Source organism: Neofelis nebulosa, chromosome 12 (assembly GCF_028018385.1).
Source record: "Neofelis nebulosa isolate mNeoNeb1 chromosome 12, mNeoNeb1.pri, whole genome shotgun sequence".
Lineage (NCBI taxonomy): Eukaryota > Metazoa > Chordata > Mammalia > Carnivora > Felidae > Neofelis > Neofelis nebulosa.
Genome location: NC_080793.1, coordinates 70,439,644 through 70,454,168, shown reverse-complemented (window position 1 = coordinate 70,454,168; position 14,525 = coordinate 70,439,644). Strand labels below are relative to the sequence as shown.

The 14,525-nt window shown below is 38.6% G+C and overlaps 1 protein-coding gene and 1 long non-coding RNA gene across 9 annotated transcripts in view; one reads left to right on the top strand and one right to left on the bottom strand.

The window, feature by feature from the left end:
• KIF27 (kinesin family member 27) overlaps nt 1–14,525 on the bottom strand; it is a 93,184-nt gene that overhangs the window by 14,293 nt on the left and 64,366 nt on the right. For all 4 annotated transcript variants that reach the window (XM_058695579.1, XM_058695578.1, XM_058695581.1 and 1 more), the window contains exons 12-14: nt 13,032–13,145; nt 9,196–9,372; nt 1,890–2,105 (exon numbers count right to left, since the gene is read on the bottom strand). In XM_058695579.1, coding sequence (XP_058551562.1) covers nt 1,890–2,105; nt 9,196–9,372; nt 13,032–13,145 — 507 coding nt within the window. The remainder of the gene's footprint in view (nt 1–1,889; nt 2,106–9,195; nt 9,373–13,031; nt 13,146–14,525) is intronic.
• Nucleotides 1–14,525, top strand: part of LOC131492009 (uncharacterized) — a 48,742-nt gene that overhangs the window by 33,312 nt on the left and 905 nt on the right. For all 5 annotated transcript variants that reach the window (XR_009251773.1, XR_009251772.1, XR_009251775.1 and 2 more), the window contains one exon: nt 14,302–14,389. This is a non-coding gene — a long non-coding RNA (uncharacterized LOC131492009). The remainder of the gene's footprint in view (nt 1–14,301; nt 14,390–14,525) is intronic.

Sequence of the window (14,525 nt, the reverse complement as noted above, 5' to 3'; positions counted from 1 at the left end):
GTTCTATCTACAATGGCCTTCTTTCTTGTTATCTGCCAGTATCGTGGTTTTCATAATTCAGCTCAAGTTTCTTTAAATTTTTTTTTTTAACATTTATTTATTTTTGAGAGAGCGAGACAGAGCCTGAGCTGGGGAGGGGCAGAGAGAGAGGGAGACACAGAATTGGAAGCAGGCTCCAGACTCTGAGCTGTCAGCACAGAGCCCGATGCGGGGCTCAAACTCATGGACCATGAGATCATGACCTGAGCTGAAGTTGGAAACCCAACCGACTGAGCCACCCAGGCACCCCTCAGCTCAAGTTTCTAATGCACCAAAGTTGCCTTGATGAATCTTCCCCCCACGTGATCACTGCATTGCTTTGTATAAATAATATAGTAAGTATAGTTTTATTACATTATTATAACTTGCTTTTTTTATGTTCTTCAGGGTTTAGAGTTTTCTTATATTTGTCTCTTTTCCCCAGATAGAGTATGAATTTCTCAAAAGAAGCATAATGCTTTTTACTGTTTTGGTTTCTTCTATAGGGTCCGGTAACAGTCTTGGGCAGGCAAGAATTCCTTAAATACTAGTATTATATTTTGCAGTATCTTAGGCTCTCATACCTCTCGATCTACAAGGCCAGGGTCCAATTTATTTAACAGCCCCAGGAGGACAGTCTGATTCTGTGATCCTCTCAGCTACTCATGTTATTAAACTGGGCAGTGAAGCTTATAATGCCACATAGCCCCCAATCAAGTTAGTCTTCAATTTCTTTCATCCACACAGTGAACAACAATCTCATTTATGAAATCTTTGCTCTTGTTCCTTCTTACCCAGCCCCCTTAACTTCCATCTCCCATTTGCTCCAATCTAAAACCATACGAGATTCGGCAAGGTGCGTGATCCCCAGCTACTCACTTTCCCTTAACAATCTTCTCTTGCTTTGGTCATGACAGGACAGCAACAATAAATATTTGCATAGAGGGGCATGTGGGGGGCTCAGTTGGTTAAGCATATGACTCTTGATCTTGGCTCAGGTCATGATATCACAGTTCGTGAGTTTGAGCCCTATGTCTGGCTCTGCGCTGACAATGCAGAGCCTGCTTGGCATTCTCTCTCTCTGTGCCCCTCCCCTGCTTGTACTCTCTCTCTCCTCTCAAAATAAATCAATAAACTTACAAAATATTTGTAGAGAACATGTAGGCTCAAAAATTCATACTTGTCTGATAAAGTAAGGGATAAGTACCATTGCCAACTGATGTAAAATTTTGAAAAAAGACAAAGTCTGGGACAATTGTGACAGCCAATAAATATACTATCTTTTATAGAGTTTAAAAAAATAAAGGTGAGAGGAGCCATAAGCTCTCCCAAATGAAAACTGCAACTCAAAGGTATTTTTATTGGGATTTGAGTTCTATGCATCTACTTGGGCTGGAATATGCTCCTGCAGGCTGGGCCTTTCTGAAGGAATTAACCCTTAATGTCCTAGTCATTCATGTATGTAACGAATTACCTAGTATCGTTCAAGAAAGTTGCAGAGAGAGGAGGTAGGTGCTCTCTTCGGAAGAACTGAGAAAAAGAGTTCTTCAGCTCATCTGTGTTCTGTGATGTCAGATGAGAAACCCCAGCTGAGAAAGTCCCTACTCAAGGTAAATGTTAGTTTCCCATCCGTGGAGATGCCAGTAGGAGGCCATGTTCACGGACCCCTGTGTGAGGATATCACAGTCTCTGGTCAAGCATGGCTTATGGCACCTAATGGGTGCCAGCTCAACTCATTACATCTGACAAAGTTTCAAGAAAACAGAGTTTACCAGATTTATCCATTTTTATGTTTAAGTTAACAAAGACGGAGGAAATCATCCAAGTGACCCATCATAGAGCACTTCCAGTTCTAAAGAATACTAACTTACTTCAGGTGACAACACACTACCATTTTTAAGTTTCTCGTCCACACTGTTTCTTCGTCTCTGTAGCTGATCCTTCTCTTTCTGGAGGGCCTGAACTTGTTCAGAAATCTTTATTTTCTCCTCAGCCGTGCTGCGTTGCAGCTCTACATTCTTTTCAGACAACTCTTGGTCCAACAAGTTCAGGCGAGTTGATATTTTCAAACTATCTGTGTTTAAGACCTAAAAAGACACAATCAACCAAACACCCCAAAAACAGTTATTAGAAACCCAAACTGCATATAAATTAGGAAAAACAGAAAAAAGTTACTAACTGAATATATTTAGAGCTTCCACATTATTGTTTTCTCTTATGGAGTTTTTTGGGCTGGGGGGTTCATTTTTTAAAATCTTAAGTCGAATGCCTTTTTTTTTTTTTTTTAATGGAGATTCCAATGATGAATTTACTGCCAAGTATTGCTTGGCTATACCAGACTACAGAGTATTGGTTTTAAGAGGTAACATTTTTTGGGGGGCGCCTGGGTGGCTCAGTCAGTTAAGCGTCTGACTTCGGCTCAGGTCATGATATCACGGTCCGTGAGTTCGAGCCCCGCGTCGGGCTTTGTGCTGACAGCTCAGAGCCTGGAGCCTGTTTCAGATTCTGTGTCTCCCTCTCTCTATGACCCTCCCCCGTTCATGCTCTGTCTCTGTCTCAAAAATAAATAAACGTTAAAAAAAATGTTTTAAAAAAAGAGGTAATATTTTTCTTTTGTATTATTTTCTAAATTAAACTTTTCTTCCTTGGCCTGTTACACAATTATATGGTCTGTAACTATAAGTTCTCTATAGGTTGAGATTTGGTTTGATGTTTAAACATATAATTTGTTTCTGCTCTTATTTCATTCTGGTCAGAAAATATGGCCAATTAGAGTAATGGAGATCTTCATTATGGCCTAACTTAAAAGAATTTTTTTTTTAAGAAAATTTTTAAGGGGCACCTGGGTGGCTCATTCGGTTAAGTATCCAGCTCTTGATTTTGGCTCAGGTCAAGATCTCACAGTGAGTGTGAGCCTTGCGTCAGGCTCTACGCTGGTAGTGTGGAGCCTGCTTGGGATTCTCTCTCTCTTCCTCTCTCTCATGACTTCCTAGCTCATGTTCTGTCTCTCTCAAAATAAACAAACATTAAAAAAAAAAAAATTCTTAAAATGGATTTTCATCTAAGTAATTACATGTACATATACCACAGGTTTAAAAGTTTTTAAAAAAGCAGTCTCCCTACCCCACCCTCTTACCTGAGTCCCACTCTCCAGAAACAACTATCTTCAACCTTTCTAGCTATTTCTGCTTGTGTTAATGTCCATGTTTCTAAATAACATAACCAATTTCAAATAGTGCCCACAGATGGACTATTATGGAAGACGAGCACTTGGCACTATTATGCCTCATCTACTTCCCCTCCCTCTAGTCTCCCAGTATAAGGTGTATTACAGTTTTATGTTAAATCAATATTCAATTCACATAGCTTTGTGAATATTATTCACAGCTCAAATGTCTCATATAAAATTATCATTTTCCATAGGGTATGACTGCTGGTATGTTCTACTAATTCTTCTCCAATACAATTATACAGTTCCTCTCAATACTGTTTTTTTTTCACTTGACCAAAACTTAAATCAGGTTATCTTTTTGTTCTGTTCTTTTTCTGGAAACATTTTGCCTGAAATCTCCATCCTCCTGCTCCAAACTGGACTAGTTATTCTGGAACTTCCTTTTAGTATTATCCCTGGAATTTCCATGTTGGATCACACTTTCAGTACCCCAAGTCTTCCTTTTTCATAGCTGATGCCCTCATTTTTGTGGAGCATATCCTCGAGTAGTTTCCTGAGAGATGAGGTCAGAGATCATTCTTTTCACTTGAAAATGCCCTTATTCTGCCTTCATATTTGATTCAGAGTTAGGCTCAAAAGAAGTCTTGATTGGAAATAATTTTCCTTGTGAGTTGGAAGACTGCTGCAGGTCTTAGTTTCTACTGAAGAAGGTTGAGAAGTCCAATATCATTCTGATTGTTGAGATTTACAAGTGACTCATGTCTTCTATCTGGTAGTTTTCAGGATCTTTTTTTTTTTTTTCCTCAGTATACTTAAAACTTCACAGTGATAAGCTTTTGGCACTCATTTTGCTGGGCCCTTGATGACCAATTTCCATCTAGAGTCTCACATCTTCAGTGTTGGGAAAATTTTTTGTATTCTCTTTGATAGTCCCCTCTTCTGTTTTCTCTGTTATAGCTTTCTGAAATTCTATTTCTTGGACGTTGGACTTCTGGATTTATCTGCCAATTAAATTTTTTCTCTTATTTTCTATTAATTTATTCTTTTATTTACTTTCTGGGATATTTTCTCAATGTTATCCTCCAACGCTTTAAATTTCCAACAGTTCTCGGCGTGCCTGGGTGGCTCAGTCAGTTGAGCATCTGACTCTTGATTTTGGCTCAGGTCATGATTCCAAGGTCATGGGATTGAGCCCTGTGTTGGGCTCTGTGATGAGTGTGGAGCGTGCTTAAGATTCTATCTCCCTCTCTGTCCCTCTCTCCCTCTCGCATGCTCTTTCTCTCTCTAGAATATAAAACATATGTTGAAAAAATTAAAAATAAAATGTTTAAATTTCTAGCAGTTCTCATTTTATGGATAGACTATATAATCTTTCAACACCTTGAGAATATTAAAGGTTTTTTGAAAGTTTTTTTCAGCTCCTTCCTCTATTTCTGATGTCTCTGAGCTTCTTTTTTTCTTTTGGACTCTGACTTTCATGTTAGTAGCATTCCTGACATGGATGTCACATTTAAGAGTTAGGTATGAAAATGCTGATAAGTTCTGTAGTAGGTATACTTTGTCACCATGGGATGTATCTGGGATCTGGCCACTTAGTTGGGGGCCCCTAAGGATGTTTTTAGGTCTTTCTTCATGGACCGTTTCAGAAAATCCAACAATGTCTTGTTTGGAAGTATAAATCTGGCTGTCAGCATTTTGGGATCCAAGTAGGTGTTAGGAAATGGCTATCTCAGGATTCCTACGTAGACTGACTTTTATTCATTACCTCTTTTGAGTATTCTGACTTACCGTGACCATCTGCTGTACCTGGTTCAAGCTTCAGAAAATAAACCGTCTGGTCTTCGAAGTGAGAAAAGGGTGGTTTCCTGATGATGTCGTTTCCATCCTATGCCTCACTTCTGCCTTCTGAAAATCTTAGTCCCTTCATTTCGGAGTCTTTTTGTATTCCATGTGAATTCTATCTCATAAAGGTATCATTACTAAAAAAAATTTTTTTTTTACATTTATTTATTTTTGAGAGACAGAGCACAAGTTGGGGAGGGGCAGAGAGAGAAGGAGACACAGAATCCGAAGCAGGCTCCAGGCTCTGAGCTATCACACAGAGCTTGACGCGGGGTTTGAACCCACAAACTATGAGATCGAGCCTGACGTGGGGTTTGAACCCACAAACTATGAGATCATGATCTGAGCCGAAGTCGGATGCTCAACCAACTGAGCCACCCAGGCACTCCTCTCATAAAGGTATTATTAAAAAAAACAAAAACAAACAAAATACTAGGGGTGCCTGGGTGACTTAGTTGGTTAAGGGTCTGACTTTGGCTCGCGGTCTGTGAGTTTGAGCCCCGCACTGGGCTCTGTGCTGACAGCTCAGAGCCTGGTGCCTGCTTTGGATTCTGTGTCTCCCTCTCTCTCTGCCCCTATCCCGCTCATGCTCTATCTCTCAAAAAAAAAAAAAAAAAGCTCATGCTACAGCTCTCATTCATGTCCCTCTTAAGCTCTCAAGGCATTTGGATTCCAGCCTCTTCTGCTAAGTAAGTAACTACTTACCTATACCTTCCCATCTTACACTTTTTGGTAATCTTTAGTCTTCTGTATCTTTTTTTTTTTTCCTTTATGGGCTTATAGCTTTTTTTTTTGAGTAATAGCTTTATTGAGATCTACTTCACATACTGAACAATTCACCTAGTTATTTATTTTTAAAGATTTTATTTTAAGTAATCTCTATACCCAATATGGGTCTTGAACTCCCAATCCTGAGACCAAGAGTTGCACACTCCACAGACTGAGCCAGCCAGGCGCCCCTAAGTCCCCGATTTAAGTGTATAATTCAATGGCTTTTAGTATACTCACAGAGTTGTGCACCCACCACCACAATCAATTTTAGAACGTTTTCATTGTCCTCAAAAATAAAACCCCATGCCCCCTAGCAGTCATTCCACTCCCCATTCCCCACTCAGCCCTAAGCAACCATTATTCTACTTTTTGTCTCTACAGACTTGCCTCATCTGCACATTGATATAAATTACATGTACATACAACATGTGTCTTTCGTGACTGGTTTCTTTCCCTTAACACAATGTTTTTGGGGTTCATCCACATGGTAGCATGTATCAGAACTTCATTCTTTTCTATAGCTGAGTAACATACCCTAGTATGGATATACCACTTTCTGTTTATCCCATTCATCGGCTAATGGGACATTTGAATTTTTTTCATTTTGAGGCTATTGTGAATAATGCTGTTATTATGCACATTCATGTACAAGCTTTTGTGTAGACATGTGCTTTCACTTCTCTTGGATATATACCTAGGAGTGGAGTGGCTGGGTGACATAGTAATGCTATGATTAACCTTTTGAGGAACTGTAAGATAGTTATCCGAGGCAACTGTACCATTTTACAATCCCACAAGCAGTGCATTAAAATTCCAATTTCTTCATATTGTCGCCAACACTTAGTATCTATTTCTCTGACTACAGCAATCCCAGTAAGTGTGAAGGAGTATCTCATCTATGTTTTGATTTGCATACCCCTGATGGCTACTGATGTTTCATATGTTTATTGGCCATTTGTATATCTTCTTTGAGAAATGTCTACTAGATCCTTCACCCATTTTTAATTGAATTGTCTTTTTATTACTGAGTTAAGACTTCTTTATATATTCTAGAGACAAGTCCTTTATCAAGTATATGATTTGCAAACATTTCTCCCCATTCTGTGGGTTGTCTTTTCAACACCAACTTTCTTGATGGTGTCCTTTGCATAACAAATGTTTTTAATTTTGATGAAGTCCAATTTATCTAATGTTTCTTTTATTGCTTTTGCTTCAGGTATAGCAAAGAAACTATTGCTTAACCCAAGATCACAAAGATTTACACCTTTGTTTTCTTCTAAGGGTTTTATAGTTTTACCTCTTACATTTAGGTCTTCGACTTACTTTGAGTTGAAATCGTATATGGTATGAAAATAGTTTTTTTTATATCACATTCCATGTCCAAAATGCATAGGATTGAACCTTATAAATATTTCTTAAAACACTGGAAAAAAAATGTAATCTATTCACGCCTTTTGTTCAGAAAAGAACCCAGCAGTATAACATCATCAAGTTTCTCTTCTGTTTCATTTAAAACAATCTTCAAAGAATCAATTTTGCTTTGCTCTGTTGTGGGTTTCATTTATTTGTACTCTCTACTTACCTCAGTATGTTCTTGCTTCCTAAATTTTACATCTTGTTCAAAGTAGAAAACTTCAATTTTTTCCCCCCTGTATCATGAAGTAAACTTATTTCAGAAGAAAGATTTTTTTGTTGTTGTTTTTTCCTCTTTTTTCTTTTGTGATATGGAACAAATAGTAAAGGTCCCAGTTTATTTTCTTCTATTTACACATTGATATTTAAATGTGTTCATCTCTCTTGCTGTCATTTACATGTTTTGAGGGGTAGCTTTTCAAACTCGGCCCTGACGGGGCGCCTGGCTGGCTCCACTGGAGGAGGGTGCAACCTGTGATCTCAGGGTAGTGAGTTTGAGCCCCATGCGATGTGTAGAGACTACTTAAAAATAATAATAAACTTAAAAAATAAAAAAATATATAAAAGTAAAAATAAAACTTGGCCCTTACAGCCAGCGTGAGCAAGCTACCTGATATAGCACCAACAACAAGCCTGGTTACAGGGGCTGCCCCTATCCCTGGGTGCCAATAGCTATTCAACATGAATGGGGAAAGGAGGACAGAGCAGAGGTAAGTTCAGGTTTCCACACTTGTCTGCCTGTTGTATTGAGGTGGAGAGGCTAAGAACACACGACCATCATCTCAGATCTTACTGAAAGGAGCCTGAAAGGAAGGTCTACTAAAGAGGCAGGTCATTGATCCTCGCTGTTCAATTACTCAATGTATAGACTGTCCTCAGCCTGATGGGCAGAAAGTCCTCCTCAAGTCTGGGGCAAGCCAGCTTCATTTTCAGATGCTGTTATTGCTATAGTTGAAAATATACATAGCTACATCCAAAAAACGTATCCCCTGGTTCTTCTATTCCTTCCATAATCATTCCTTTTTCAAAACCTGAAATTGAGGCAAACCCCTTCATAAAAATCACTTATTTGGCTCATAAAACCCATGTTCTCCAGCAAAAGTTCTTGTAAAGGTCCCCAAGTCATTATAATTTGAAAACTGAACAAATCTTCATCACATAAAAATCTCTCTTTTACAGCAACCCTGCAAACCCCTAACTTTGGGTAGTAGTGATAGTTAGATCATTTTTTTTTAATGTTTATTTATTTTTGAGAGAAAGGGAGAGACAGAGTGCGAGGAGGGGAGGGACAGAGACAGAGGGAGACACAGAATCTGAAGCAGGCTCCAGGTTCTGAGCTGTCAGCACAGAGCCTGATGTGGAGCTTAAACTCACAAATGGTGAGATCATGACCTCCTGAAGTAGGACGCTCAACCAACTGAGCCACCCAGGCACCCCAATAGCTAGATCATTTTTAAGTCTATTTTCCCAAATTACCAGTGTTCTCTATACAGCATCAAATGGTACAATTTATTCCTTAAATATCCACTAAACTTAATAATAGAGGTTGCACGGAGAAAAGGAGAGTTACTGCTTAATGGTTATAGACTTTCTGTTTGGGGTAATAAAACATTTTGGAAATAGGGTGATGGTTGTATAACATTGTGAATGTAATTAATGCCACTGAATCACACACTTAAAAATGGTCAGAATGGCCAATTTTATGTTATGTCTATTTTACCATAATTTTTCAAATACCCAAAAATGTTAATAATAATATACTTGGCAGAACATTGAACCAATGGACATTGAACATTCGACTTCAAAATTGCAATAGATTTTAGTGGTGGTCATTAAATAAGCACTAATATGCAAAAATACATTGAAAACCAGAAGAGTTTTCTTTTGGTTTCTAATTTCATAGTAGTATGCTTTACTTCTTAGAGAGAAAGGTAATCCTAGTTTACACCCAGAATCCAAGAGCATAACAAATAGCATACCTGGCTAGATCTCAACTTCTTATTTTCCAGGTGGCTCTTCTCCTGTAACAGGGCCTCCTTCTTACAAACTATGGCCTCTCGTTTTTTTAAATCTTCTTCCAGCTCCTCCAATTCTTGGCGTTGGTTCAGGACTTTTTCTACTTCTTCATCTAACCATTTCTTTTGCTCATCCAATTTCTACATTAAAATTTCAAAGAAATGTTATTACATCATTTGTTTTTCTTCTGCCATAGGATGTATATTGTAATAATGTCATTTCAGATTGGCTAAAATACCTTAAATGAACATTTAAAAACTATTGGTGAGAATAATAAAACAGTGTTCCTGTCTAAAATCGTTAGGAAGTGGTTCCAGTTAACATCTTGCTGTGTTTTATAGGGAATTAAGATGTATTCTCCGAACATGTTTGAGTCTGGGATTTTCTAAGTTGACAAAAGGACTGACAATTTTTCCATACGTATATTAAGAGGTAATTCTGAGAACAGGCTGGGGGATCTTTTTCTCTGTCGTAGAGGAACATACCTCCATCACAGCACTTACACTGTGTGTTGCTCTACAGTCTGTCTCCCCGACTGACTGAGTTCCTTGACTGACTGGACAGACTGTCTTTTCTAACTCTCTATCCCCAATGCCTGCTATACTTCCTGGCCCATGACCGGCCTTCAATAAAATGTTATATGAATGACTGAATGAATGCCTGATCCAACTAACTAATCAACGAAGTAAGTAAACGAATACACGGTGGAAGACACATATAATAGAGCATGGAAATCCACTCTGCACTGTAGCCTGTCAACATCAATTATAAGATAAAATGAGCTGGAAGGAGTTCCAAAACAAGTATCTTAGTATTCTCTCAAATCGAGGATACCCAGAAAGAAAAAAATATGAATGGAATATGACTGTCCAAGATCAGCTCTACCAAGCGCCCATCCGCACTGCGGACATGGTAATGAAGCAATGCCAGATAAACAACAGATAATAGGGAAACAAATCATTCAGTACTATTTTCCAGTTCTTCTCCGATTGATGAAAATGGTACTTAGAAATCTATATTTAAAAAATGAGATGGGGTGTCTGGGTGGCTTAGTCCGTTAAGCGTCTAACTCTTGATCTTTGACGCAGGTCATGATCTCACGGTTTGTGAGACTGAGCCCTGTCGGGCTGTGTGCTGACAACACAGACCCTGCTTGGGGTTCTCTCTCTCCCTCTCTGCCCCTCTCCCGCTTGTACTCTCTCTCAAAATAAATAAAACAACAAAACAATGAGATAGTGAATAATATGCATGAGGAAAAGAGAGTGAAGTGGCCAAAGCAAAGTAGATCCAGTGCTATGCAGTCCTCCATCCAGACCTAGATAGCATGGCCCTATAAGCACTATCACATCCAAATAATATTGAAGTAATATTGAAGCCTATAATAGTAGCTCTACAGTTTATAAGAAACAGGAAGGATATCCCAGAACAACTATAGAGACACTTTTGTTTCGTTATATCCAGCTCTACCTTAGAAACTCCATACAGGAGAACCTATGAAGTCTAGCAATTAGCTAAAACATATTCTATGAACATTCCTTGACTTGGAGTGGGGTTTGAAAAATTAATAACAGATCTTTTGTAAGGTCCATTCCAATAGGAGGGAAACCTGAAAATTATGATTGTTGCTAATAAATGCTGTATACAGCTAACTCCCAGGTACCATGTCAGCAAAAATGGAGTGAGGGACTGGAATGGCTCTAAGAAATGTCAGTGCTGGCCTCACAGAGTAAGAAATATTTTGGCAGTGCTTTGAAGAATGGGTAGGAGTGCACATAATACAGGTTTTTTAGGGAAATAATAAATGAGTGGATTTTTCTGCATTTGATATAATAAAGGTTATGATTTATACAATTCACTGTACCTTAGTAAGTTTTCTGAAAATTTCTTGATTTGTCTTTTCTCCTTTAATAGCAAAGGTTCCTATCACACAGTTCCTATCACACAATTCAAAAAATACTTCCTTATAAAGGAGCTTCATAACAAATCAATATCCTATTCTAAGCTCTTTGGATACCCATATTGATTACTTTATAATCTTGTTCTTATTTAGGGTCAAATTCTGGAAAGTGGGTTTTTCTTTTGCAGTGTTTAAAAACATGAAGTTTTGTTTTTGTTTTATTAATATTTTTTTTTTTTAAAAATTTTTTTTTTTTTCAACGCTTTTTATTTATTTTTTGGGACAGAGAGAGACAGAGCATGAACGGGGGAGGGGCAGAGAGATAGGGAGACACAGAATCGGAAACAGGCTCCAGGCTCCGAGCCATCAGCCCAGGGCCTGACGCGGGGCTCGAACTCACAGGCCGTGAGATCGTGACCTGGCTGAAGTCGGACGCTTAACCGACTGCGCCACCCAGGCGCCCCATGTTTTATTAATATTTTTAACCCAATATAGTGCAAGCTGTGGAAATCTTTTTATTGTTGTATTCATTTAAAATTTAGATCCTTAGTGTTTTGAAAAACAGGTCTCACTGCTCTGTGCGTTCCTACCTCTCCTACTCTCCCACATACCCTTTCTGCCCAGAAATGTTATTACCAAGCAGCACAGAATGTCAGAGTGATAGCGCTTAACCAATGTCTAAAACATACTAGGTAAAATAAATAACTGGGAATACATTCATGTCCTCAATTTTACTATTAAAATACATAAAATTTAAGAAAGAGCAAATAAATTTTTCAGAAGGTGATGTATTTAGCATTTGAGTGTAATTAGGTTTAACTGCAGTGTTTTTAAGATTTTTAGAATTGCCATTTTGAATTTACATAAAAATAAAATTTTGTTTCCTTGAACTTTGAGTTAGTTTACAGATATCACTTTTTAAATGTGGCACTAAAACAGGGTACTTGGGTGGCTTAGTTGGTTAAGCATCCGACCCTGCGGTTTTGGCTCAGGTTGTGATCTCACAGTTCATGAATTCGAGCCCCACATGGAACTCTGTGCTGATAGTGTGGAGTATGCTTGTGATTCCCTATCTCCCTCTCTCTCCCCCTTCCCCACTCACTCTTTCTCAAAAATATGTAAACATTTAAAAAAATAAATGTGGCACTAAAACAATAACTTTTAATACATCATATATGGTGCATATATAATTTGGTTATGTTTGAATGGAGGGCTCTGATTTTTAGAAATGCATTGTTTCCATGGGAATAAATACAATCCAGTGAACATGGATTTCATGTTTACATTCTACAACATTCAAATAAATGCATTCTTTTTTTTATGTTTATTTTTGAGGGGGGGAGGGGCAGAGAGAGGGGGACCACAGAATCCAAAGCAGGCTCCAGGCTCTGAGCTGTCAACACAGAGCCTGATGTGGGGCTCGAACTCACTGACCACGAGATCATGACCTGAGCCAAAGCCTGATGCCCAACCAACTAACTGAGCCACCCAGATGCCCCCAAATAAATGCATTCTACTGAAAAAAGAATACAAGCACATTTCTGGATGAGACAGTAATTTTTTTTAATGTTCATTTTGTTTTTGAGAGAGAGATACAAGTGGCAGAGGGGCAGAGAGAGAGGGAGAGAGAGAGAATCCCAAGCTGTGCTGACAGCAGTGAGTCTGACGCGGGCTCAAATCACAAACTGTGAGATCATGGCCTGAGCCAAAGTTGGACGCTCAGGTGCCCGAGAGTAATTTTTTAATAACAGAAAAGCTTTGGGAGAAATATTAGAAAATTTGTAGTCCAGTGGTAAAGTCCAGTGTTTGAAGATTTTATTCAGAGTACACCACTTTTTACCTCTATTTAAACAACCATCAAAGCAAAGAGAAAGCAGGAAACACTAAACAGAATCGACAAACCTGGAACTGGTCTATACTTCCAAACGAACCTTTTCTCTTTTTCATCTTAAATGCATCAAGGTCCTCGGTTCCCAGTGTCAGAGAGTCTTCCTGTTCTGTTTTTGACTTTAGTTCCTGTAGAGAAGAGAAATTAAAAACACCTTTTTACTTTTACTTCCTGGCCATCATTAAATATTTATGCAGATAATCATTTTCTTCACATTTACTTTCTTCCTTGTAAAAAGAAAGAAAATGCGTAGATGAAGTTTGGGGCTACTGGAGAGGAAAATAATGTTAGCCCCTCATTGAAGCAATAAAATCTCACAGCAAATCAAGGTTTACTAACATCACTTGTTTTTTTTTTCATTGTTTGCCAGTGTTATAAATCAGCACAGCAGGTTAAGAGTCTGAAAATTACAAATGTGCTTTTCTCTTCTGCCTTTCTGAGCTCATGACCTTTTAGTTAGTCTCCCCAAGGCACCCATCTGCCATGGGGATACTAGAAGTCATGACAGTAGAAATATGAAAAGTAATATTCAGTTTCTGTCATTCAGAAATAGGATTTTGTGCATGAGAACAGCCTTTCAAGATAGATGATGGGGTGTGCTTGGCAGGCTGAGTCAGTATAGCATGCAGCTCTTGATCTCGGGGTCATGAGTTCAAGCCCCACGCTGGGTGTAGAGATTGCTTAAATAAATAAACTTAAAAAAAAAAGATATGGGGCTCCTGGGCGACTCAGTCAGTTAAGTGTCCAACTCTTGATTTCGGCTTGGGTCGTGATCTCATGGTTCGTGAGACTGAACCCCGCATCTGGCTGTGCTGACATCACAGAGCCTGCTTGGGACTCTCTCTCTGACTCTCTCTCAGCCCTTCCCCTACTCGTGCTCTCCCTCAAAATAAATAATTTTTTTTTAAAAAGATAGATCATGGTCCTTTATTTTCCGTCCACATTTTAAGAAGCCTCAGGAGTTCTCCTGGGTTTAGAGATGATGCCTCTGTCCACCACTACCTTAGCAGGAATAAGGAAGGAGGCCATGAACCAAAGTGGGCTGGTCTGCATTACTATTGCTTATTGGTCCATGATGGATAAAACTACAGAAATTGAAAGTATTTAGAAACCTTTATAAAATTGGACAGAATAATTTTATGTCTGTTGAATGTTCATAGTTACAATAAATAATTAAAAGATTGACTTTTATTGTATGTTTTAATTTTTTATTTCATTTTCATTTTAATACTAAAATGGGCTTGACAAGCTAATAATAAAATGAAAACTGCACCTTCTCCACAGGTAATTTCAGAAGTACTGATATAAAGGAAGTAAAAGGAAACTCTATCATGTTCTAGCCCTGGGAATGGCAGAAAGAAAGAAAGAGATGGTAAGAAAGATGTGTGTTCCAGTTTTCCTCCCTCCGAATTTTGGCCCAGAAAGGGGGTGATAAGTAAGGTATATCACTGGGGGCAGAGGGGCAACACGCAGACGGTAGTGCAGAGGACCCACCCACAGGGGGCTGC